This window comes from Curcuma longa, chromosome 13 (genome assembly GCF_044706935.1).
Source record: "Curcuma longa cultivar G26 ecotype Majalengka, Jawa Barat chromosome 13, ITB_CL_G26_1.1, whole genome shotgun sequence".
Classification (NCBI taxonomy): Eukaryota; Viridiplantae; Streptophyta; class Magnoliopsida; order Zingiberales; family Zingiberaceae; genus Curcuma; species Curcuma longa.
The window spans coordinates 4,469,288-4,490,725 of NC_133873.1; the positions used below are offsets into that span (position 1 = coordinate 4,469,288).

Sequence of the window (21,438 nt, forward strand, 5' to 3'; positions counted from 1 at the left end):
CTTAGTAGTTTGGAGGTCCATTGGAGATTGAAGAAGGTTGCATTAGAAATCAAGGGATTGTAGGACTAGAAGCACTGAGGTGATGTTGGAGCAATTCGTGAAGTGTGACTTTGTGATTGAGTTAGTTGGCTTAGTGACTCAAAGTTTGCTAAAAATTAAAGAAGGATAGTATGCGACATTTGAGTGATTGTATGACGAGAAACATTGAGGCACAATGTTGGCAAACTATGTGTTAGTGCATACCCTAAGTGTTTGTGTTCAACCAACATGTTCTAATGTGTTTGGAAAAGGGTTTTAAACTAAGTTTTTGCCTATATAATTATTGTGTGCATGAGTTTGCAGGACTTGGTAACATGTATATGGATCTTGAAGAGCTCGTAACTCGACAAGGTCAAATGATGAAGTTGATTTGGCATGACCAAGTTGGTTCACCTCAAGGCTCCTAGGATTGTAAAATAAAGGGGTACCTTAAAGGTAGCATTACTTGAGGGTGCAAGGTTTTGCAAGATTCGAGAGGCAAGTAAGGTTGATGGGGAGATTTAAGTTATCATACCAAATCTCTATCCAACAAGTTAAAATTACTTCAAAACTATTATAGTTGTTACAATAATTTTAAAATGATTTTAACCAAATTGAAGCAATTCTAATTAGGCTTGAATGATTTTGATTAAGTTAATAAGAATATTTTGATATACCAATATTTTATATATAATAATTTTAATTAAATTAAAATAATTTTACTCTTTATAACAATTATAACTATAAACTATTATAATAACATTAAAATAAGAGTATTTTTTAAAATAAAAATATATTGGGGGTGAAAATAGGATGATCAAAATCATTCACTAGAGAGAGATAATAAAAATATATAAAAAAGAATGTTGCCCTTTTATAAAATAATGGGTGCTACTTTGAGTTTTGCTATAACAAACAAGTAAAGGAAGAGAATGTTTGGACACGTTCAAGAATTCGACAATTTTGAATTGACAATGGAAAATGTTCTCTAAACGCAAAATCCTCCCTTTGTTTTCTTCTGAACCATTCAAAGCACATAATTTGACAATTATTGAGAAGAACTCAAATTCAGAATCCAAACTTCTTTCGGTCTTCCAGTTGACACTCGACTCTTTTTTAATCAAGAAAAAACTTTGACATTGTCCAAAACAAAACGCTCTGGCGGTTTGGTCAGAATAACGATCGATATTGTCCACCCAGCACAGAGAGAGAGAAAAAAAAGTAGCACAATCAAATCAAATTAATTGTTACTGCACAATTTGAAATTTCATAAAATATTTCTAGTGGTGACACTTGTGGTACTGAGATTGAGATAGGGACCGGGGTAGATTTTTCCCCGTCCCTTCGCAAAAGCAAAAGGGTTGCTCTCTTGACAAATTTGCACCGTAAGCAGCAGAAGCGGTAGCTAATGGCGAGGATGATGAGCATGGTGACCACCGGTCGTCCACCACTGAATCCTCATCATCCCCCCCACCGACTATTGCGAGCTAGCTTGGACTAACAAACTCAAGCTTGGCATACTGAAAACAAAATGCGATAACACAAGTCAGGGATGACAGGATCACGACAAAGGGAAGGGGACAAAGAGATGGCTATCCATCAGCACACTGATTTTCGTTTTTGTTTTGTTTTGTAAAAAATGTAGACACACTCACAGTGATTTTACGTGGCTGGTCGGGTTCGCGGCAAATGTTCATTTTAGCTGTGCCGGTTGTTTGTTTGCCTGAGGAGCGCTATCAACGCCTCCGCCTAATTTGAAAAGCAAAGCGGAAAGATTAAAATAAGCAGCAAATAGATCAAAAGGCAAGGACTTTTATGTAAAAGTGGGTTAGGGTTCCGGCTACCTTCTTTTTGGCCTTGTTGGGGCCGGACTGGGAGAGGGAGATGAGAGCCGGAATGGCACCCTCGTGGACGACCATCTTCCGGTACACGGCGCTCTCGCTGCAGATCTCGTAGAGCGCGCGAACGGCGATTTCCTTCTGCCGAGAGCTGCCTACCTCCGCCATCTCCACCAGCACCGGGAGGCCGTCCTCCTCCACCGCCGCCGCCCGCCCCTCCGCCACCTCCACCACCGAGTGCAGCACGTACGCCGCCTTGTCCGCCATGCCCGATTCCGAGTCCGCGATCAGGTCGAGAAGCGGGCGGACGATGCCGGCCTCCACGGCCCGGACCTTGTTCTCGCGGGAAGACAGCAGCGCGTAGAGGGCGGTGGCGGCGTCCTTCTTCCCGCGGACGCCGCCGGATTCGAGGAAGGCCACGAGAGGCGGGATGGCGCCGGAGCGGCCGATCAGGGCGCGGAGGTCGTCCAGCTGCGCGAGGCGGAAGAGGGTGCAAGCGGCGTTCTCCCTGGCGACCGGGGTGCCGGTTCGGAGTGCCCGGACGAGCGGTCGGATGGCGCCCGCATCCGCGATCCGACCTTTGTTCTCCTCGCAGAGCGACAGGTTCAGGATGGCGGTGACGCCTTGCTCCTGCAGCTGCGAATCCGGATGGGACATCAGCGCGACGAGGGGGCCGATCGCGCCGGCCTCGGCGATTCGGAGCCGGTTCTCCGGGCTGTGCTTCGCGAGGAGACGGAGCTCCATGGCGGCGCGGCGCTGGGTCTCGGCGGGCGCGGTGGTGGATTCGATCACAGAGATGAGGTCCCGCACGACGTCGTCTGAGTAATATGCGGCGGAGGAGACGAGGAAGCGGTGGAGGCCGTCTCCGGCGGAGGAAGAGGAGGTGGATGGTTCGGCGGAGGGGAACTCGCCGGAACGGTCGCTGGGGCAGTCGCTGAAGGCACCGGAGAAGTCACCGGAGAAGCTCTGGTCCATCTCCTCCGTCGATCGTAGTACTCCGAACCAATGTTGAATTAATCGGAGATAGGAGGGCCGAAGGGGAGGGGGAGGTAATGGAAAGCGGGGAGCACGCGCTGGCCGCGTGACGATGGCATAGCCACTTGGATAATGACGTAAAATTAACAAATAATAAATGTTTTAATAATCACATTGGAGCCGAGCCCTTTTGGTAAAGTTAACGAATAAAGGGGAATTTGCTTTTTGATTAGGATTGATCTTGACATTATTATATATTTCTATGAATACGTGAGACAATATTCTTCTTCGTTGTCGTGGCAATTATAATTTTTTAATTTATCTTTTCACATGATGATCATAAAATTGATCATATAAAATCACTATAATGATAAATTTTATCTTTTACTGAAATAAATATTTTAGATTAATCCCCTTTATATGATTGAGTTGGTTACTATAAAACAGATTTATTGAAGTAAATAAGAGTCGAATCTTGATGGAATTGAGGTAATGCCTTCCTCCGTAGTAGTCAACTGCAACTTTTCGATTTTACCTTCTCACAGATGGTCGTATGACCGACCATATGGAGTCGCTGGGTGGCGATTTCATCTTTTCTTAAAATGAATACTCTAGATTAAATATTTGCATTTAATAATTTAATTATGAGTTTATAAATTAACTAGTCATTAAAATGTATGTAAATTTAATGTGTGCTATAGCCTTGTTATGAAGCCAGAGTTGTCAAACGGGCCAACCTATGATGAGACGGATTAACCCGCTAAAAACCCATCATATGACTAGGCAGGGTGGGCCGATCCACTAATTTGGCGGGTTGAGAAATCTCTAATCCAACCCAACCCAAGGCGGATTGCGGGTTAGACGGGCCAACCCACGGGCCTGTAAAAAATAAAAAAATATTACAAATTTTAAGTTTAGATTACAATTTAAATTGATCAAGTTGAAATTGTTAAGTTTGAATTGTAATTTAGACGAATCAAGCTCACTAATTCATTGAGTTTTCTACTTTAATTTTAAATTTTAAAATAAATAAATAAATTATTTTAACCCACAGACTAACCCAAATCCGTGGCAGGTTAACCCATGCAACTCACAAGCTTAGGCGGGCCAACCATCTGAACTCATCTTAAAATGAGTTGATAATATTTCAATCCAACCCTCCTAAATTGCTTGACGGGGCGAATCAATCCGACAGACTCCAATCCAAATTGACGGCTATATCTGAAGTAGTAGATAGGACTCACACAATTTGACTTTTTTGAAGGAGGTTGTTAACATATAATCTTTGAAATTATACCAAAGGAAAAGTGAAATGATCGATCGATTTTATAATCATCTATAAAAAAGTAAATTAAAAAATTATAATTAATTACGATTAACTATTAATTTGACTTATTCATTTTAATAAATTTATTTCATTATAACAATTCAGTTGAAAATATTAATATTATTCTCCGTTGTGATCAATTGTAATTTTTCGATTTATTTTTTTTATAGATTGTCATGGGATCAATAGTGTGGGATCATTAGAATGACAAATTTCATTTTTTTAAGAAGAAGATGTGCAAAGGTAAGAAAAAAAAAAGGATCAACACTGTTAAGAAGTAGATCTTGTGTGTGGTTTCTTCTAGTCGATAAGGCAGCTAGCTTGTGAACTTTGTGAAATATGTTATCCTAGGCTAGGATTATAGTCGAAGCTCGAAACATGTAAGATTGCACACCAATCGCTCGACAAAAATTAAGTGCTAAATAAATTTAAGTATACATGCGAGAGCAAGCTGAAGAGGCTTAGTCAGTCGAAGGGGACTTGCTAAGGCCTAAGCATAGAGTGTCATTTTGCTCTGCACTGGTAGTATAGTAGTTCTAAAGTCAAATCATATGTGTTCTAAACCTAAACCGTTTTTAACATATGTGTTGAAGAATCAATGATCGAAACTAATGATGTTATCACTGTAATTAAAATCATGTTGTGCTTCCTATGAAATGGGCATGGTGTTCAGAATCGAGAGGTCAGATATCAGTTTAACTTATTTGCTATAGAATCAACTGAATTGATTCTATGCATCAACTCTTATTTTTCTGCAGATTTGACTTTGTATGAAATGAGGACCAGCTGTTCAACTTACCGAGGTCAACTGCAAGCATTGCTAGATCTTCAACCACACCAAGTCAAAATTGACTTGGCATCAACTGAACGAATTCTCATCACCCATCTTTGTCAACTGAGAAAATGAGCTATTTATCTATTGAGCCGGCCAATTGGCCCTGATCATAAAGACACACTTGCTGATGCAGGGGATGAGGATGCTGATGAGCATGACAAGGACTGAAAATGGTGGTAAATCAGTGGAGGCTTTGGTGGAGTTGGTAAGTCAATTTGACTAGATCAAATCATCTTCTTGAAGAATTTTATTCAAATCATTTTGGGTTGGTACACAAACTGAAACTGATACAATCAGCTTGTAGCTGATACTGTAACTGATACACATGCTGTATCGAGTCAGATTGATAAAAACTGGAAGTTGCAGATGAAACAAAACCTGAAGCAATCACCATTATTTGAACCTCTGGTTCACAAGACATGACCTTGTGATAGTGTGGCATAAGAATTGTTTTGGTTGGATGATGCAGACGGTCAAACCATCAGTCAAGGATATGCCACCTCAACCTTTGCTGGTCCCGCCGATGAGGGAACTTGAAAAGAAGGAATTGAGCGAAGGGGTCAGCGAGGCATCGGGGATTCTCAATAGGTCACTCCGACACTCAAGTCAGCAGAGAGCACGAAAGAAGAAGAAGAAGAAGAAGCAGTATGGAAAGTGTAGAGAAATCCAGAGAGAGAGTTCTTCATACCGGCAGAGGATTTATATAGTAGCTGAAGGGAACGTTTCTTCTGTCAGAGGAGCAGATTATGCAACGTTTTAGGAAACAAATTATGTGATCCGCTGTCAAATGAGCTGGTGATGGTGCGATTAAGGGCACCATATTTGACGGTCTCTAACCACCCAACGGCTTTGCAGAGCTGATTATTTTCATCTGACGACTGTAGGTACAAGTGCGCGGGAATCTAGGAGATCAGGTTTGAAAACTTAGTAATTAATCGTCCTTATCCTTTTGGCAGAGTTCACACGCTTGGTTGTCTTCTAGTACCAAAGGTAGCCGAAAGAGAGACCGAACCTAAGTCGAGTAGATGGGTCAGACTGTTTAGGAATGAGTAGCCGGGTTGTATAACTGAATGGCTGAGCTGTCGGAGCATGTGGTGGAGCTGTGTGGCCGAACTGAGCAAGCCTGTGGTTGGAGAGCTGAGTTTGAGCTGACTAAACATAGGGTTGAATGGTTGAGATGCATAACTGAGCAGCCGAGCTGTAGGAGCATGTGGCCGAGACGCATAACTGAGCGGCCAAACTGTAGGAGCATGTGGCCGAGACGCATAACTGAGCGACCGAGCTATAAGAACATGTGGCCGAGACACATAACTGAGCGGTCGAGCTGTCGGAGCATGCGACCGAGACACATAACTGAGCGGCCAAGCTGTAAGAGCATGTGGTTGAGCCGTGTGGCTGAGCTGACTGATATGCCAGGCCGAATGTTACTGTAATTGGGCCGTCCGAGATGTTACTGGGCCAGTCAAAGCACGATTTGACTATTGACCGTTGACATGCCAGGTCGGATGTCAGCTTGGATCAATTATTGATCCCTTTTGCCATGTCAAACCAATAAAGATCCGTCATATTAAGAATGCTTTTCTATGTTTTTTTGAAGGCATAGTAGTATTTTACGTAAGAAATCCAAGAAATTAAGTGTGCCCTTTGATAAAACATCCCAAAAACCCGTTACCCGATCGAACCAATCACATAATTACTTGTCTAAATATACGTATACACTAACTAAACTCTCCCTCTTTGATATATGTTAAAAACAATTTCCTAATGGATTTGGCTGGGAATAATTGCTTGTCTAAAACTCTACGAACACACCAACTATATTCTCCCTATTTGGTAAAAGTTAAAATCATTAATTTTCTAATGGATTTGGCTAGGAATAACTCCCATAAATGCCAACCAATCAAGCAAGGGCCAACAGCCCTATAAAAGCTAGCCATGGTGCTGCCTTCACTCTCACCTCAGTACTCCATTCTAGTAGAGCAACTCAACGCCATGGCACGCAGTGCAATCATAATATTGGCATTCGCCCTCGTCGGCCACTGCCTCCTCGGCCTCACCGAGGCCACTGACTTCGTCGTCGGAGGCGCCACCGGCTGGAAATTCAATGTCATCGACTGGCCTAATGGGAAAAGCTTCAAAGCCGGCGATGTCCTCGGTACATGAACACTACCCTTGAAATGCATATATGCATGTTTACATATTTGAAGGAAAACCTTTGGCGACCTTAGTGAAAGAAAAACCATGCACATATGTTTTTGCAGTGTTTAACTACACTGAAGGGGCACACAATGTGGTGGTGGTGACTGAAGAGGGCTACGATAAGTGCTTGCCGTTAGACGGGAAAGTTTTCACTTCCGGGAAAGATCGAGTTACCCTTGTCAAAGGGGACAACCACTTCATATGCTCCTTCACTGGCCACTGTGAGTCAAATATGAAGATCAAAGTGACAGCAGCCTGAACAAGCATCAGGAGGAGTTCAATAACTGCAAGCTATTTAGACGAAGGCATTAGTGATATTTTCATGTATTACTCAATGTCATCCTTATAATAGTTTGTTCAGGAAATGAAGATTTAATCACTTGACTCCTTAATTAACTTTACATCTAATACCTTCTTAGTTATATTATTCCGATCCTTACAGATTTCTTTATTTAATTAACACCTAACAAGTTAGTAAACATATTCATTCTTTCTTCCCTTTAATGTTTTCCTTCATTCTCTTTTAAGTATGTTTGCAGTGAAAATTATGCATTCATAATCTTTTTAAATCTAGTTTTATGCCTCAAGTGTTGTAAACAAGAATGATAAAACTAATTTTTGTTATTGTCTTTAACTATAGAATAAAAAGTATACATAAAACTAGAATCCCCAGTTAACTTTTTAGAAATTGGGTTATACAATCTTTACAAGACAATAAAATCAATTGATGCACTTTGCAAAATTATTAACTATCTCAATACTCCCCTTGCAAGTTAGTGCATAGATGTCACATATGCTCAACTTGTCTAAGAACTTCAACAACACCCGATTTGATACTCCTTTTGTAAGAATATCAACTAACTAATCTTCTAACTGAATATATATTTGGTAGTTCCATATATAGTCTTTTCATCGAGTTTCTTCTTAATGAAGAAATATCTATCTCGACATGCTTTGTTATACAATCATGGACTAAATTATAGGCTATATCACATTTGCTTATCACAGTATAGTTGAATTGGTTGCTTTAAAGAGTAGTCTAGGTCTTTATCACATGTTGCTTTGTTGTGACGGTATAATTGAATTGGTTGCTTTAAAGAGTAGCTTAGGTCATATAAGAGAAATTTCAACCACATTGCTTCAAAAGTTCCTAAGGTTATCCCTCTATACTCAGCTTCTAGACAATATCATGCGATAATATTTTGTTTCTTGCTTCTCTATGTAACAAATTAAAGTCCCCACTTACAAAGGTAAGGTTCTTGAAGGTTATCATCTTGCCTCAACTGCTCCGACGCAATCAATTAACATTTATATATATATACCTTGATACCTCAAAATGTGAATGATGACATTCATATGTTGTTCATTAGGATTATGGATGAACTAACTAATAATGCTCAAAGCATAGGTGAGATCTAGTCTAGTGTGAGATAAATACTTCAATCTTCCAATAAGTCTCTAATATCTCCCCTTGTCCATTGCTACCTAGCTTGTCTTCCATTAGAGTGTCAGCTGGATGGTAGGTTGACATACCGATTTCATGTAGTAGATCTATGACATACTTTCTTTGAGACATGAAGATTATTTATTCAATCAAGATACTTCAATTTTCAAAAGGTATTTTAACGTGCCTAAGTCCTTTATTAATTTCAAATTCCTTGGATAAATATTCTTGTAATGGTTTTATTGTAGGATCATTGGATGTGGCTAGAGGGGAACGAATAGGCATTTGCCGATTTGCTTTTATGCTTGTCTACAATGAGTTAGTTCACAAACAAAATAATAAAAGAAAACTCAAACACAAACACATATAAGAAATAAAAGGAATGCAACCACTCGAAGATTTACATGATTCAGAACCTTTTGTTTGTACTCCATAGCCTATCATTCGTCAGTGAATGACTTTTGCAAACCCTCTATCTTTGTTCTTCTTAGACACCTTTTGGAGGTGGAGACCTCTTACAATAGTTGCTCAAATACAAGAGGGAATACAAAAGATGTAAATAAAACCATAAGAAATACAAGATATGAAAATTATAGTAATGAAATCTTGTTTGCTTTCACTTGCTTTGAATTGCTCAAGGAAGGCTTTTTGGATCTCTCAACCATTGAGACATCCTATGGACGTTTCTAATATCCCAAGCATCCCTACCTTAAGATTCAAAGACCATGAGTCCCAACATAGTTCATAAAACTCCCTACAGAGCTTCCATTTCTATCCACTTTCCTAGGTCCAAAAACTACCTTGTCATTATTGTTCACCCCAGAAGACTCCCTTGTATTGTAATCATATATATGTCACCCTAGCATATGAAGTTACCTTGGCCTTTTGTGATGATGATAGGTATCCCGAACCCGATACTGGGATTACATTCAAACCCCTTAGAAGGTTCTCAAGCTTTGCCATGAAAGTTTGGTTCTCTAATTCTAGCTTCCTAAGTCTAGAATTATTGTCATATCCCCTTGGACATTCTTTTGCTTGGGCATATGCCTACCTTTCTTGATTTGCTTACCTAGTCGAACTTGATCATATGGGAGCATCATTTCCTAGAACAGAAACCACTAACTCTAGGTTTCGCAATATCTTACTAACTAATAGCTTGACCAAATAAGATAAAGGCACTACTTAACAAGAAGTTGATGCTCATTTTTTGATTGACCCAATAATCATCACTACTCAAAACAAAACACATGAGACTTTCAAAGAACTTCTTGGAAAAGAGGAGAAAAGCCTTTGCTCTTAATTCCTTACTACTGAGTAAGGAAGGTCAAGCTTGTTCCACATAGTGCAAACACCATGAGGCTTTGTGGCCCTCAATTGAGAAGAACATAGGGAATCACCTTCTCTTCTCCCAGGACAAAAGAAAGATAGCAAATCAATTTCTACCCAAAGGAGATGCATGCCACCATGCTAGAGAAGAGGGGCCTACCATATGCAAAGATCTAAGACAACCTTCTACTCAATTGGATGAAAAAAAAGGCTAGCTTGCTCTCCTTGTCGACACTATTTCCTAGAGAGAGTAGTTTGTATTGGGAGAAAGGTTGTCGGTTAAAGGATTTATTAGGGAGGATGATGTTGCCATCAAAGTGCATCCCTTCCAAATCAAAAGGCATCTCCTATTCAAAATTTATCAGTGTCTTTCCAAATTTGAAAGAGTGTCGGGCCATCGACCTTCAAAAATGAGAGGGATGGTTGGAGTTTTCAACCCATTGGGGTCAAGAAAAGATAATACTTATTTGTGACTATTTTTCATCAACGGAGAAAGGTTCTCATAGATGTTGCAACTTTCTTTGTTAACAGTTAAAATAGTAGTACTCTCTCTTCATTTCATTATGGTAATAACTCATGGATACAAATTAAAAGGACTCTTAAAGGTCTTTTGGTGACATAAGTTTCTCTATATCGTTGCTTCTTAGTAGATCCTCCTCTTAAGTCCCAAGTTAACAGATATGTAGTGGTTTCTATCATTGAGATCTAATAAATATGTTGTTGTGGAAACTGAGGTAGACAATTGTTTCCTTGTTCCCCTAACAATTCCCTACCAAGGGGACAGTACAATCCACCAAAGATGCTGCAAATCTGCCTTCACAAAGGCACCTCACTCTTTAGCTCCTTTGAGGATGATGTGACAAATGATCTACTGCCTCATTGTGCATTGCTGACAAAGTTTTCTCTCGCGATGTGACCGGATTTACATAGATCAACACGGAGTTAGAAGACGTTGAAAGTCATCCCGGCGAGACCCGTCCAATGCCTAAGTCATTATGGGATCATGAAAGATAGAAATACAATTGTAATGAAGGAATAAAGAAGAAAGTTAGGGTAGAGTTAATTACCAAGTGATTCCTTGAATTATTACCGGGCACATTCTAGGATTTCACACAAAAAGTTTCACACACAGAATCCTTGATACTTTCTTCAAATACTGCAATCCTAAAAAAATGATTTTGAAATTCGACCAGATAATGTATTTGGCCTCTCACAATATACATTATTCCTATGACAGTGGGTCACATTCATCCATCAGTAACACTGTAAATGAGATGGAACTGGAATGAAATAAATTGAGGTGAAATGAGACAAGAGTTGGATCTGATGAGGCATTGCTCCCCACATCAATGCTCACTACTTTCCAGACTCACAATGTGACAAAACAACTAGTTTGAATGCAGTATTTTAGTGGTCAACAAATCCCTGCACACATATCATTAGCTACACATCTTCATTTCTTCAGCAAGTTTCTTGTTTCCATGTGCTATCTGCCTCATTAAAAAAGGCCTCTTCTCATTAAATATATGATGCTTCACAGAAATCGACGCACTCCTCGAAGATTTCAGCAGATTTGGTGGTCAACATTGTTCTGTTGAGCCCAAAGTTGATGGAAGAATACTGTGAGACTGTCTACGAGTCTTTTTGCATGTGCTAATGCACCAGACATGGAAGGTTTGTTCAGAAATTTACTAAAGTAACAATCTGGTAAAGATTATAATTTCCCTAGTTATTTAAAAAGGACCTTTTGCAGATTCTGTCCTATTCTTTGACTCTTCCTCTGTGCCAGAAAGTGTTGACCCACATACTCTGTCCATATGTGTTTCATACTTTTAAGCAAACTTCGATGCTTTAGTTGATGATGAAGTTAGTTATTCAACTTGATCTGAGGCCTTTGTGATTGTCATGCAGGCCAAGGGACTTGTGCAATGGATGAAGTATCCTTAAGTCGAAAACAACAACTTAGATTAGAAGATGCAGTGCTTTCTTTTTAAATCTCATTTGTTAACAGATTTGCTAATGGACTCCACTTCATTTACAGTGGCAACAGTTGCAAGTGAATAGAAATTTTCCACAGATGGCTCAGCATTCACTCACGAGAAAGCACATAAGATGAAGACTGAGATTAGTGAGGAGAAAGTCGACTTCAGGAGCTCGATCTGATCAGCCCCAAGTTATGTAGCAACTTCTCTGATCTGGACCTGAAGAGACTGCCAAGTGAAAATTTTCCACTGTCTTCTGCTGAAGCTTTTGTATGCATCTCATCCTTGACCTGCAGGATTGCCTGCCCAATTTCGTTTCGCACAGCCTCGATCGTTCGACTGTTAACCGGATTTCCTGATGAATCTGTGACATAGAACACATTGACAGCCCGAGATCCCCTAGTAGCGACCTCGGCTCGTGTGACTGAAAGCCCATTTTCTCTGAATATGCGAGTAGCATCAGAAAGCAGGCCAACTCTATCTTCACAGCAAAGTTCAAGTCTCACACCCTGCTCGCGATCATAATAAGCATATCGATCTTAGATTATAAAATGCTATGAACAAGCTTAACATGTTCAAAAGAAATTGAAATGACATCAGTATTACTAGAGAATTAGCTGAATCAGTAAAAGAAGCTATAGTTGCAAGTGTAGTTCCTAAGATATTTCTTAGAATATGACTTTGTGAATCTGAAAACAAGGTATATAAACATTCAATTGAAAGATTTATTAAACCTCTGTATTCCCTCTCCTGATTGCAGCCTCCAAGCACAGCACTAACCTTTGCCTTTCCCCTTCTGAACTGATGGGGCTACCATCGACATGTCGAATGTAGTATTCCTAAACAAAAACCAAAAACTCAAGTTGTGAAATAAAAAAGAAAAGGAAATCTATCAATCAGTAAGGATGGTAAGAACCTGATATGCTTCTGGCCCTTCAGCAATCACAGTGGCATGAAACACCACATACTGCATATCTGTGAGAGTGCAAACTGTGTCAAAGAGTAACTTGGGCCGATCATCACACCTCACATTCACCATGGAGTAGCCTTTCTCAGTACAATTCTCCACGCTCACGACGACTAGCTTGCTCCGGTCCACTGAAACATGTTCACGCTTAGTGTCATCCCGGTCGTAGTCCCTATCGGCATACAACATCTGGTGCAATCTCCTCTGAGTGTGAGTTACACCAACAGAAATTGCAGTCTTTGCGCTCCTCTTATCCCCATCTCCTACAAGTATATAGCGCAGGAGGCGCTTGATATTCCCAATCCTATCACCGTCATCAATTGGTCCTCCACTCTCTTCATCTTTGATGTAAACAACTGATGCCATCCGAGAATTGTGTGTCCATACTTCAGCTCCGACGATGTTGCATTTGAGGTCTGAGAGAACCGCAAATATCTCCGAGAGCAGCCCTGGTCGATCTCTGCCAATCAGTTCAATGGAAGTGTGTTCTGAAGAGGCTTGTATGCCCACAGACTGTGAGCTTGATGCTCTTGCCGCCAGTGACTTAACAAGATGGAGAATCAACCATGAGACTCAGTGTTTCAAAACGAAACTTTGATTGATTGCAGTAACAGTGAAAATGACATGTTTTACACATTTCACATGATTTGATCTTAGAAAGAAAACGTCCTCTTCTTCTCCCTCTGATTCTTTGAAAGCTCCACCAGAAATGCCTTATCGCATGAGTTAAAAAAAACTAGATTTGTAGCAGTACCTGTTGAATGCGATCGATGACTTCACCATCGTAGATTTTGTTCCCGCACTGGTCCACAACATGGAAGACTGCAAAAGATGATTTAAAACATGGTGAAGGAAAGCAGTGAACAGGAGAGAAGCAAGAGATGGAAGCTGCGTACCATCCATAAACCACTCTCCGTCGGAGGAGATGTATGCCCTGGTGATGGTGAGGTTGAGGTCAGTCAAAACCTGCACCACCTCCAGCAAGCTCCCTTGCCTGTTAGCACTGTCCACCTGCATGGAAACAAGATTCGAACCTCAATCCCAGGGGGGCAAAAAATAAACACAGGAAAGCAGCAATGGAAACCCCCTGCCACCCAAAGGGAGAAGCCACACCAAGCAGCTGACCTGCACCAGGGTGGCCTTCCTGCTGGAAGTGTTGTCCACAGTGACCCTGAAGGTTAGACGACTCACGAACTCGAAGAGGAAAGAAGAAGAAGAAGAGCGCAGCTCGATTTCAAAGGGACAGTCTTACCTCGGAGGATTCAACTGAATCACCAACTTCTCATATTCGTCATCAATGTCAGCCAAAAACCCATGATGATCCATTAAAGCTACGACCAACAGTGCTCGTACCTGTGGTTACCAGTAGCAGGGGAGGACTAGATTAGCAGGTGAACACACACACACACACACAACACACAAGATGCGTGGAGGACCGGAGGAGGAGGAACAAACGAAACAAAAAACAATCTCTATCGTTTAGCTCTTTATCAGCATTAGTAACCTTGCTATCTTAGTCACGCACTCCGTTCTGAAAGGCCAGTCCTTTTTATATTGCAGTGTGGGACTGCGTTCAGAGTTGTCAGTGGGCCTGCGACTGTCGTGTGTCCCTTGGATTGGGGAAAGGCTAGGACTCAGCAGGGAGGCAGAAGGGGAGGAGGAAAATGATGAACAGAATGATTAAACAAAGATTTCTTCTGTTTTCATGTTCCTCTCAGTAAAACAAATAAAAATGAAAGTGGCTCGCCTTACCACAACACACCATGTGTGTGGAGGCCGCAATGGGTGGACGCCATTGCCGTGGACGGAGAGGGGAGGGGTCCCTGTGTCCAGATCCGTTCTTCCGGTTTGCGTTGCACGAAGAGATTGTTCATCCTAGTCAAACTTTGCATTTCAAAGTTGCCTCTCAGCTTTTGATCAATGGAAGCAAGCTTTCATTCTCCAGTATTCAGTCAACTACAGAGGTAAACAATACAAATTGAAAAGAATGATTTTGGATGAACAATTGTCGCTCGTCCAGTATTCGTTTAACTAAATACAGAGATCAATGCAAGGTGGTAACTCTGAGAAGGACTTCAAGTGCGTTGGAAGAACAAATGGGAATGGGTTTCGTCAACACCAACAGAACAAGTGATTACAAAGGCAGTGGGATGAAGGCTGAAGAAAAGAGAAGTTAAAGCCTTTTTCTTTCTTTTTCTAGTTTCTGCCGGTCTAAGAGCTCTTTCTGTTAATTATCTCTATTGGATATTACATAAAGAGATGGATAACACCGACATGAATTGTCGAACACATTCAGGAATGACCCAAGATGGGTGGAGGAGCTAGCTAATTCACCGTCAACAATAATTTTAAAGACAATTAACACAAGGAAATCAATATTTACACGTCAAGTTCTAAGTCACAAGTAGACACTGATAGCCATACTGAATTCTGAATCGCAAGTTAACATTGATAATCACACTCAGATGCGGGCATTACTCGCACAGGTATCATTCATGTAACTGAGGATGCTGTACGAGACGACATACGTGGAACTTAAAGAGAGAGATGTCATTTTTCTTTGGCGACGCCACTTGGTAAAAATATGGGAGGGGAGCAACCATCTGTTAGCCACAATAGTTTCTGTGACAAGAACAAAATGCTTGAGAGAGAGAACTAACTGGATGGCAACATGGATTGACAAAACTTACATCTACACGAGCTATAGTCAACTGAGCATGGAAGGATGCCCAGTCTGTAGCATCCTCTTGAGAACATCAGCATGCCAACCGAAGGAAGAGTCTGATGCACTGTGGAACATGTTGAGAAAAGGTGTCACCTGGAGATCGAGATATGTGTAGAATTTACTTCGCATAATATGCATGCTGAAGTGAGAGATTAGAAAATATAAAGATGAATAGTCATGGCATATTTCGACGTAAAGACACCTTGGGGTTGATATCTCATATGGAAATGAAATAATTTCAGAGTTCTGCACGGGAGGAATGTGGTCTTTCTTCTCATTCACAAAACTTATTATTTGAAACAGGACTTCTCGTAATGATGATTCTAAAGCAGTGCGTCTTGAGCTGCCTTCTTCAGATGTGTTTTCTGGAATCACATGATATTCAAGATAAACAAACAATCGAAAAGAGGGGAAATTATTAATTTCAGCAAAATAGCATCCCTACCTCCAGTGCTTAATGGTGCTTTTGAATTATGACGTTTAGTATGTGATTTAGGGTTCAAGACATGCAAATTAATATACCACTGCTCCCAATAAAAGCGCTCAGTTTTGTTTCCAAACCATGAAGGATGCTTGTTTTTGACTTCATAGAAAGACAAGCATATCTGCACCAATATACACATGAAAGCTTTCAAGGAATTAACCCAATTCCAAATTAAACAGCAAGTAACATTTATCTACCTCCTAGGAAAGGAATTTTGTCTTTAAACCAAGAGAATACTTGACTTTGTAAGCTCTACCGAATATTTATGATTTATTTTCTGGTATTTTGTTTGCTTTGGCTCCTTTTGGTTATCTTATCTAGCTGAATGTTGATTTGATTTTTTATATTGTTGGGGTCATAATCCATCGAAAAAGAAAGACTGGGGCTTCAACATTGTCAAATCACATAGAAGACATGCAGGAAGACACCTTGAGATATGTGACATGGATAGGTAAATGGCTAAGAACCCATAGCTGTTAGTAAAATCAAACTAAAAATGGAAAGATGAAGAATAAATTTTATATGCCAAAAATAAATAGTTGACAGCCTCGTGATTTGCCGTTGTCCTTCCTCACATTGAAAAAAGGAACTAATAAAGTATATACTAGCTCATGTTTCCACATAAAACACGCATAAAAAACTTATAAAAAGATCAAGAAACAATTTATGATATATTTTGATAACTAAAATGTCAAAATGAAAAGTGAGAATAGCACTCCAGTAACTGTAATTGACAAGCACAGATAGCAACAAAAGAAACCTGGCTTTTTTTGTTCGGGTGTTTGTCTACCCAAGCAATGAACTGGTCAATCTTCTCCTCTATTTTCTTATCTAGTTCATGATCTCCACATTGAACCTGTAAGAAAGCTTCTGTAAATTAAATTAGCTGCAAAACATGATCCTCACTGAGCCAAAAGGCAGACAAATCCGAAAACAGCATAAGATGGTGATCTATTACATGTGTGCAACACGATGTCAATTTGAATGATAGAACAATGGCAAGATTCAAAGAAAAGGGAGTGAGACAAGATATCAGGGACCTATACCAATTGCATGATACAAATAGAGTTCCTCTTATTGGTGTAACATTTATAAGGCCAAGTGCTATAACATGATTTATTTCTCCTGAACCTTGTTCCCACAAGTTCAGTAATTCTAGTCCTTGCACGAATAAACAGATGGTTCCTTCATTAGCTGACACTTAATTTAGTCACTGACCTACTGCAACTACGAGGAAGAATAGGCTAATACATTATAAGATGAAACCATGGTTTGAAATCTTATGTTGTGTCAGGGTAAGGTTACACATACACCATTCTGATAAATAATTGAAATCTGATACTGATAGTGATGGACACAGGTAATCCCTCTTATACCACACATGTCAATTGTATTGATGAATACCTTACCATACCATTCTGATACTCAAGATGTTTTGGCACAGTTCAACATGCACCCAAATGAATTACAATCATGTTTGTTAACTTTAAGAAGCTTATTTCTCCAAAATCATAATCCGACTATTTAGTAGCTATAATCTTCATAAATCAAGTGAACGAAAGAATATACGAGTAAAACTTATAATAAATCACCTTGGCACATATTGAAGTAAAAAAATAAGTGAAACTATTTTTTAATTCAGCTATATAATTAATACAATCTAATTAAAAGTAAAAAATCTAAGTGATAGTTAATTGAGTAAAATGACACGTTATAACACACGCTGAAGTTGTGTCAAGTATAAGTATGTTACGATACAATAAAATTTTAATTCAATTGACATCTAATTACTAGTATTAGTTTTAGAAATAAATAAACTGTGAAAGATTATTATGAGTAAGACTTAATTAAGTTTACGTCACCATGCTTGTCGACATAACACAATGCTGAAATTGTACAATTCCATTAATAAAATGAAGCTTCAGCACAGTATCATACTTTAAATCTTAAATGAGATAAAAATATTTTCAAAGGAGCAAAAGATAGTTTAAGACTTGAATCAAATACAATGGAAGGTGAGCGGGACAAAAGAATGTTTTGGACAATGGAATACAATTTTATTTACTTGATGTGAATATTATTGCTAACCTTTTAGATGTCAAATTTGAATGGTAAAAACAATGCATGATTCATAGAGAAGGGAGAGAATCAAGACATCATAGACCTATACTAATCCAATGGCATGATATAAAAAAATGTTCTCTTATTAGTATAATATTCCTAAGGACAAGTATTCTAACATGATTTGTTCCTCTTAGACCTTGTTCCCTACAAGTCCAGTGGTTCTGGTGCTTCCACCAATAATTGGATGGATCATTGACTTATGAGGGAAAAGTTGAGATAATTTGGATATGATGACAAGATACAAGGGTTGAATCAATTAGTAGGAAGTGAGAAAACCCAAACAATACATTAGATAATTTAATAAAAATTATTTAATTGATTTGGATATTACTAGTGGTTTAGCTTTGTATAGACATCAATAGAGGTGGTTGAAATTTATGTAGCCAATCTCAAATAGTTGTGATAAGCATAATTGGCTTGATAATGATGACATTGATGAACAAATTCTCTAAGGGAGTTTTAGGATGATCCCTGACACGTTAGAGGTAGAACGGTGAGTAACCTCCATTTATATGAATTTGAAATATCAGTTTATTCCCATCAGCAAATAGCTTAAGAGGCTACTTAAAGAGACGACTACAGAATTCTAAAGCATGTAGCCTTTTTATCATAGATCTCTCAACTATGATCTCTTGTGAATTTGTCTCGATGTCTTAGTTTACATTTAGTATTTATAAATTAACAAACCTATGAAATCAATATAAAATCATACATCTTTCGCATCCCATTTAGAATAGAAAATTGACTTGTTAACTTGTGAGGAACAACCATGGGTACAAAATACTCAATTAATAGTAACTCCCCCGTCAAAGCTTATGAATTCCTTTATTAGCCCATAAGTCATCATCAAAGTCTCCCTCATCTAGATTTGACATTACGATCCAAAGTCTAACTCAACCAAGAATCATCCCTAAAGAGCATGTGAGACTAACTTTATTACCAACTATTACAACCCACTTGGATGAGAAAATTGATGAATAATTTATCTAGCCAACAACTTAAAATGCTTAACCCAAGTCAATAATAACTTACCTATCGAATTATCAGAATGTTTTATTAGCCCACAACACGACGAGCACTAACAGAACCAACCTTACATAGAGGAACCCTCTCATATTGATGTAGCACAAACAAAACCACCCTCACACAGAGTGAGAAAACAAAGTGGATTTTTTAGTAATTTTAATTTGATCATCACATGACACACTGCGACATGTTTACAGACGATCCTACGAATCTAGGAATAAGCAAATTAGAAAATGCAATAATTCCCATTAATTAAGTATCCAAAAAGGGACTAAATACAAAAAAAAAAATTCAAATTGTTACCGAAAAACTAAGATTGAGTTCAAAATTCAAATTTTGAATTGATTTCCTGATTGGCATCACAACTCCTTGAGTGGGATTGAATCAAAGCACCCACATCACACCCACAAAATTTGATATAAAAATATAGAAAATTGACTTAATAAATGATTGGAAGGATGCAATTAGCCATACGTATAAAAATAAGAGAAATTATGTAGAGATAGAAGAAATCTCAATATATGTTGAGCTAATGTATCAACAACCTATCATAATGTATTTGTACTTATTCAGATGTAACAATACATTATCCAAGTAGTTGAATTCTATAAATTCTTCAGTAGTTTGTAAAAGAGCTCTCTTCAATTAGCTTAACAAATAGGCAGGATAGCAAAAACACTCTAGCAATTAAACAACTTAGATAAAATGCACAAACTTACATAGGTGAGCTCAAATAGTTCACACTCAACATCCTTGGGTCGAACAAGTCCCAATGCTCTATGAAATACAATAGTGTGTAACAAACCTGAAAAAGTAAATAATAAATCATACAAGACACATCCAAATGCAGGCATATAAAAGATGAATGGACTAAAGCAAAACAAATTGTACATATTACAACTCTATAATTAGAAACATTAGAGCAGCTACAATATTCTTATAGTACAAAATAGAATGTGGTCAAAAACAACATAGCTACAGTACGAGAATAAAATATTTTATGGTGTTGATGGAAACCCTATAGTCAAAATAAATCAAAATAAAAATAGATACTCTCTTCCAATATCTTACTCTAAGACTGTTACATCAAACCATGGTTGAAAATATCAGTATCAGTCACAAAGAAGAAAAAAAACACAAATTCAAACCATGGCCTTATCCTGCATATACATGAGCATTGCAACTTATTTATCAAAAAAATTGCTTCACAATATGGTTTCCACGTGATGGAATTAATTTTAGCAAACAAGCAAGTATATAGCATTAGTAGTAATATGTGCCTTGAAATTTACAACATTGGTCCATATCCCTTCTCAAATGACAATCATGTATCCTTTTTCTAGCAAAATATCTACACAGCTAGAGTTAATACACTGAAACCAAATTGTACTTGTACAGCACTATTCCTAGAGTTAATTAAACAGCGCAGATTCTATCGCATAAAATGAGAAGTTAGTAACTTACAGCGAAGCACCTCTCGGATCTCTAGCGGCTCCCCCACCTGAAACCATCATGATTTACAGTTCAAAAGAAATGTCTAATAAAAGAAATAATCAAACAAAAATACGCAAATTTTTTACAGATCCCTTAAACAAACGACGGAGGAAAAGTTGATCTGAAATCAAGGGCCAAACAAATCAGAGCGAATATTAGAGAAAACTGGGGTTGTTACAAGTTAACTGATACCAACATGCCGGGTGGTTAGAGTAAACAACAACTGAATCCAAATTAGGTCAAGAAGAAAAAGGGCTAACCAGTTCCTTGAGTTGGAAAGTTTCGCAGTTCATGAGACCTCTTCTTCGACTTGATGCCCGAAACGCAGAGGGTACAAATTGGAAGCAAGAACGGAGCAATCGAAGACGATGGGATTTCGTCGTCGCCTGTAGGTTTCCAGAAGACGGAAGGGAAATAAAGAACGAAGGCGATAGACGACCACAACATAAATTTCTGAAAAATAATTTTATATATCCACGCAATACTAAAAATTAGGATAATAAAGCTATCACAATCACACTAAAATAAAAATATTTTCAAAATAAAAAATTTAGAATGAGTTTTTTTAATATTTTTTTTTAAAAATTAAAATGTTCTTTTAATAATAACGAAAATAAAGAACACATTTTTTTATTTTTACCTTATTTTATATTTTATAAATAAATATTTAAATC

General features: G+C 38.7%; 4 protein-coding genes across 6 annotated transcripts; 1 reads left to right on the plus strand and 3 right to left on the minus strand.

Moving 5' to 3' along the window:
* Positions 1–1,505: 1,505 nt before the first annotated feature.
* Positions 1,506–2,866, minus strand: LOC141844538 (uncharacterized). 2 transcript variants are annotated; one of them, XM_074732571.1, is made up of 3 exons: positions 1,863–2,866; positions 1,674–1,767; positions 1,506–1,538 (listed from the first exon to the last, which is right to left on the minus strand). In XM_074732571.1, the coding sequence occupies exons 1-2, from the start codon at positions 2,829–2,831 to the stop codon at positions 1,717–1,719; spliced, it is 1,020 nt and encodes a 339-aa protein (XP_074588672.1). In that variant the 5' UTR covers positions 2,832–2,866; the 3' UTR covers positions 1,506–1,538; positions 1,674–1,716. The 2 variants fall into 2 exon arrangements, with proteins under 2 accessions (XP_074588672.1, XP_074588673.1); XM_074732572.1 differs by having other exon boundaries at positions 1,507–1,529.
* Positions 2,867–6,928: 4,062 nt separating this feature from the next.
* Positions 6,929–7,451, plus strand: LOC141843920 (basic blue protein-like). The gene is made up of 2 exons (XM_074731938.1): positions 6,929–7,148; positions 7,255–7,451. The coding sequence occupies exons 1-2, from the start codon at positions 6,929–6,931 to the stop codon at positions 7,449–7,451; spliced, it is 417 nt and encodes a 138-aa protein (XP_074588039.1).
* A 4,557-nt stretch (positions 7,452–12,008) lies between these two features.
* Positions 12,009–14,237, minus strand: LOC141844069 (ACT domain-containing protein ACR4-like). The gene is made up of 7 exons (XM_074732059.1): positions 14,164–14,237; positions 14,037–14,082; positions 13,808–13,922; positions 13,666–13,733; positions 12,861–13,454; positions 12,679–12,783; positions 12,009–12,453 (listed from the first exon to the last, which is right to left on the minus strand). The coding sequence occupies exons 1-7, from the start codon at positions 14,235–14,237 to the stop codon at positions 12,109–12,111; spliced, it is 1,347 nt and encodes a 448-aa protein (XP_074588160.1). The 3' UTR covers positions 12,009–12,108.
* Positions 14,238–15,254: 1,017 nt separating this feature from the next.
* Positions 15,255–21,192, minus strand: LOC141844217 (autophagy-related protein 101). 2 transcript variants are annotated; one of them, XR_012603118.1, is made up of 8 exons: positions 21,025–21,190; positions 20,735–20,771; positions 19,990–20,075; positions 16,881–16,976; positions 16,082–16,241; positions 15,839–16,001; positions 15,602–15,729; positions 15,255–15,533 (listed from the first exon to the last, which is right to left on the minus strand). XR_012603118.1 is itself a non-coding variant. In XM_074732247.1 (8 exons), exons 1-7 carry the CDS (start codon positions 21,055–21,057, stop codon positions 15,619–15,621), a joined length of 657 nt encoding a protein of 218 aa, XP_074588348.1. In that variant the 5' UTR covers positions 21,058–21,192; the 3' UTR covers positions 15,383–15,533; positions 15,602–15,618. The 2 variants fall into 2 exon arrangements, 1 of the variants encoding a protein (XP_074588348.1); XM_074732247.1 differs by having other exon boundaries at positions 15,383–15,533; positions 15,602–15,700; positions 21,025–21,192.
* Between the last annotated feature and the right edge of the window lie 246 nt (positions 21,193–21,438).

Excerpts from the sequence above, each read along its gene's own strand:
- LOC141844538 (XM_074732571.1), bottom strand. The coding sequence starts at position 2,831 with ATGGACCAGAGCTTCTCCGGTGACTTCTCCGGTGCCTTCAGCGACTGC. Across the intron at positions 1,768-1,862 it reads CCAACAAGGCCAAAAAGAAG|GCGGAGGCGTTGATAGCGCT; the intron begins GTAGCCGGAACC and ends TTTTCAAATTAG.
- LOC141843920 (XM_074731938.1), top strand. The coding sequence starts at position 6,929 with ATGGTGCTGCCTTCACTCTCACCTCAGTACTCCATTCTAGTAGAGCAA. Across the intron at positions 7,149-7,254 it reads CAAAGCCGGCGATGTCCTCG|TGTTTAACTACACTGAAGGG; the intron begins GTACATGAACAC and ends ATGTTTTTGCAG.
- LOC141844069 (XM_074732059.1), bottom strand. The coding sequence starts at position 14,237 with ATGGATCATCATGGGTTTTTGGCTGACATTGATGACGAATATGAGAAG. Across the intron at positions 14,083-14,163 it reads ATTCAGTTGAATCCTCCGAG|GGTCACTGTGGACAACACTT; the intron begins GTAAGACTGTCC and ends TCTAACCTTCAG. Across the intron at positions 12,784-12,860 it reads AAGGGCCAGAAGCATATCAG|GAATACTACATTCGACATGT; the intron begins GTTCTTACCATC and ends GTTTTTGTTTAG.
- LOC141844217 (XM_074732247.1), bottom strand. The coding sequence starts at position 21,057 with ATGAACTGCGAAACTTTCCAACTCAAGGAACTG. Across the intron at positions 16,242-16,880 it reads ACCCGAACAAAAAAAGCCAG|ATATGCTTGTCTTTCTATGA; the intron begins GTTTCTTTTGTT and ends ATATTGGTGCAG. Across the intron at positions 15,701-15,838 it reads TATGAGATATCAACCCCAAG|TGCATCAGACTCTTCCTTCG; the intron begins GTGTCTTTACGT and ends CATGTTCCACAG.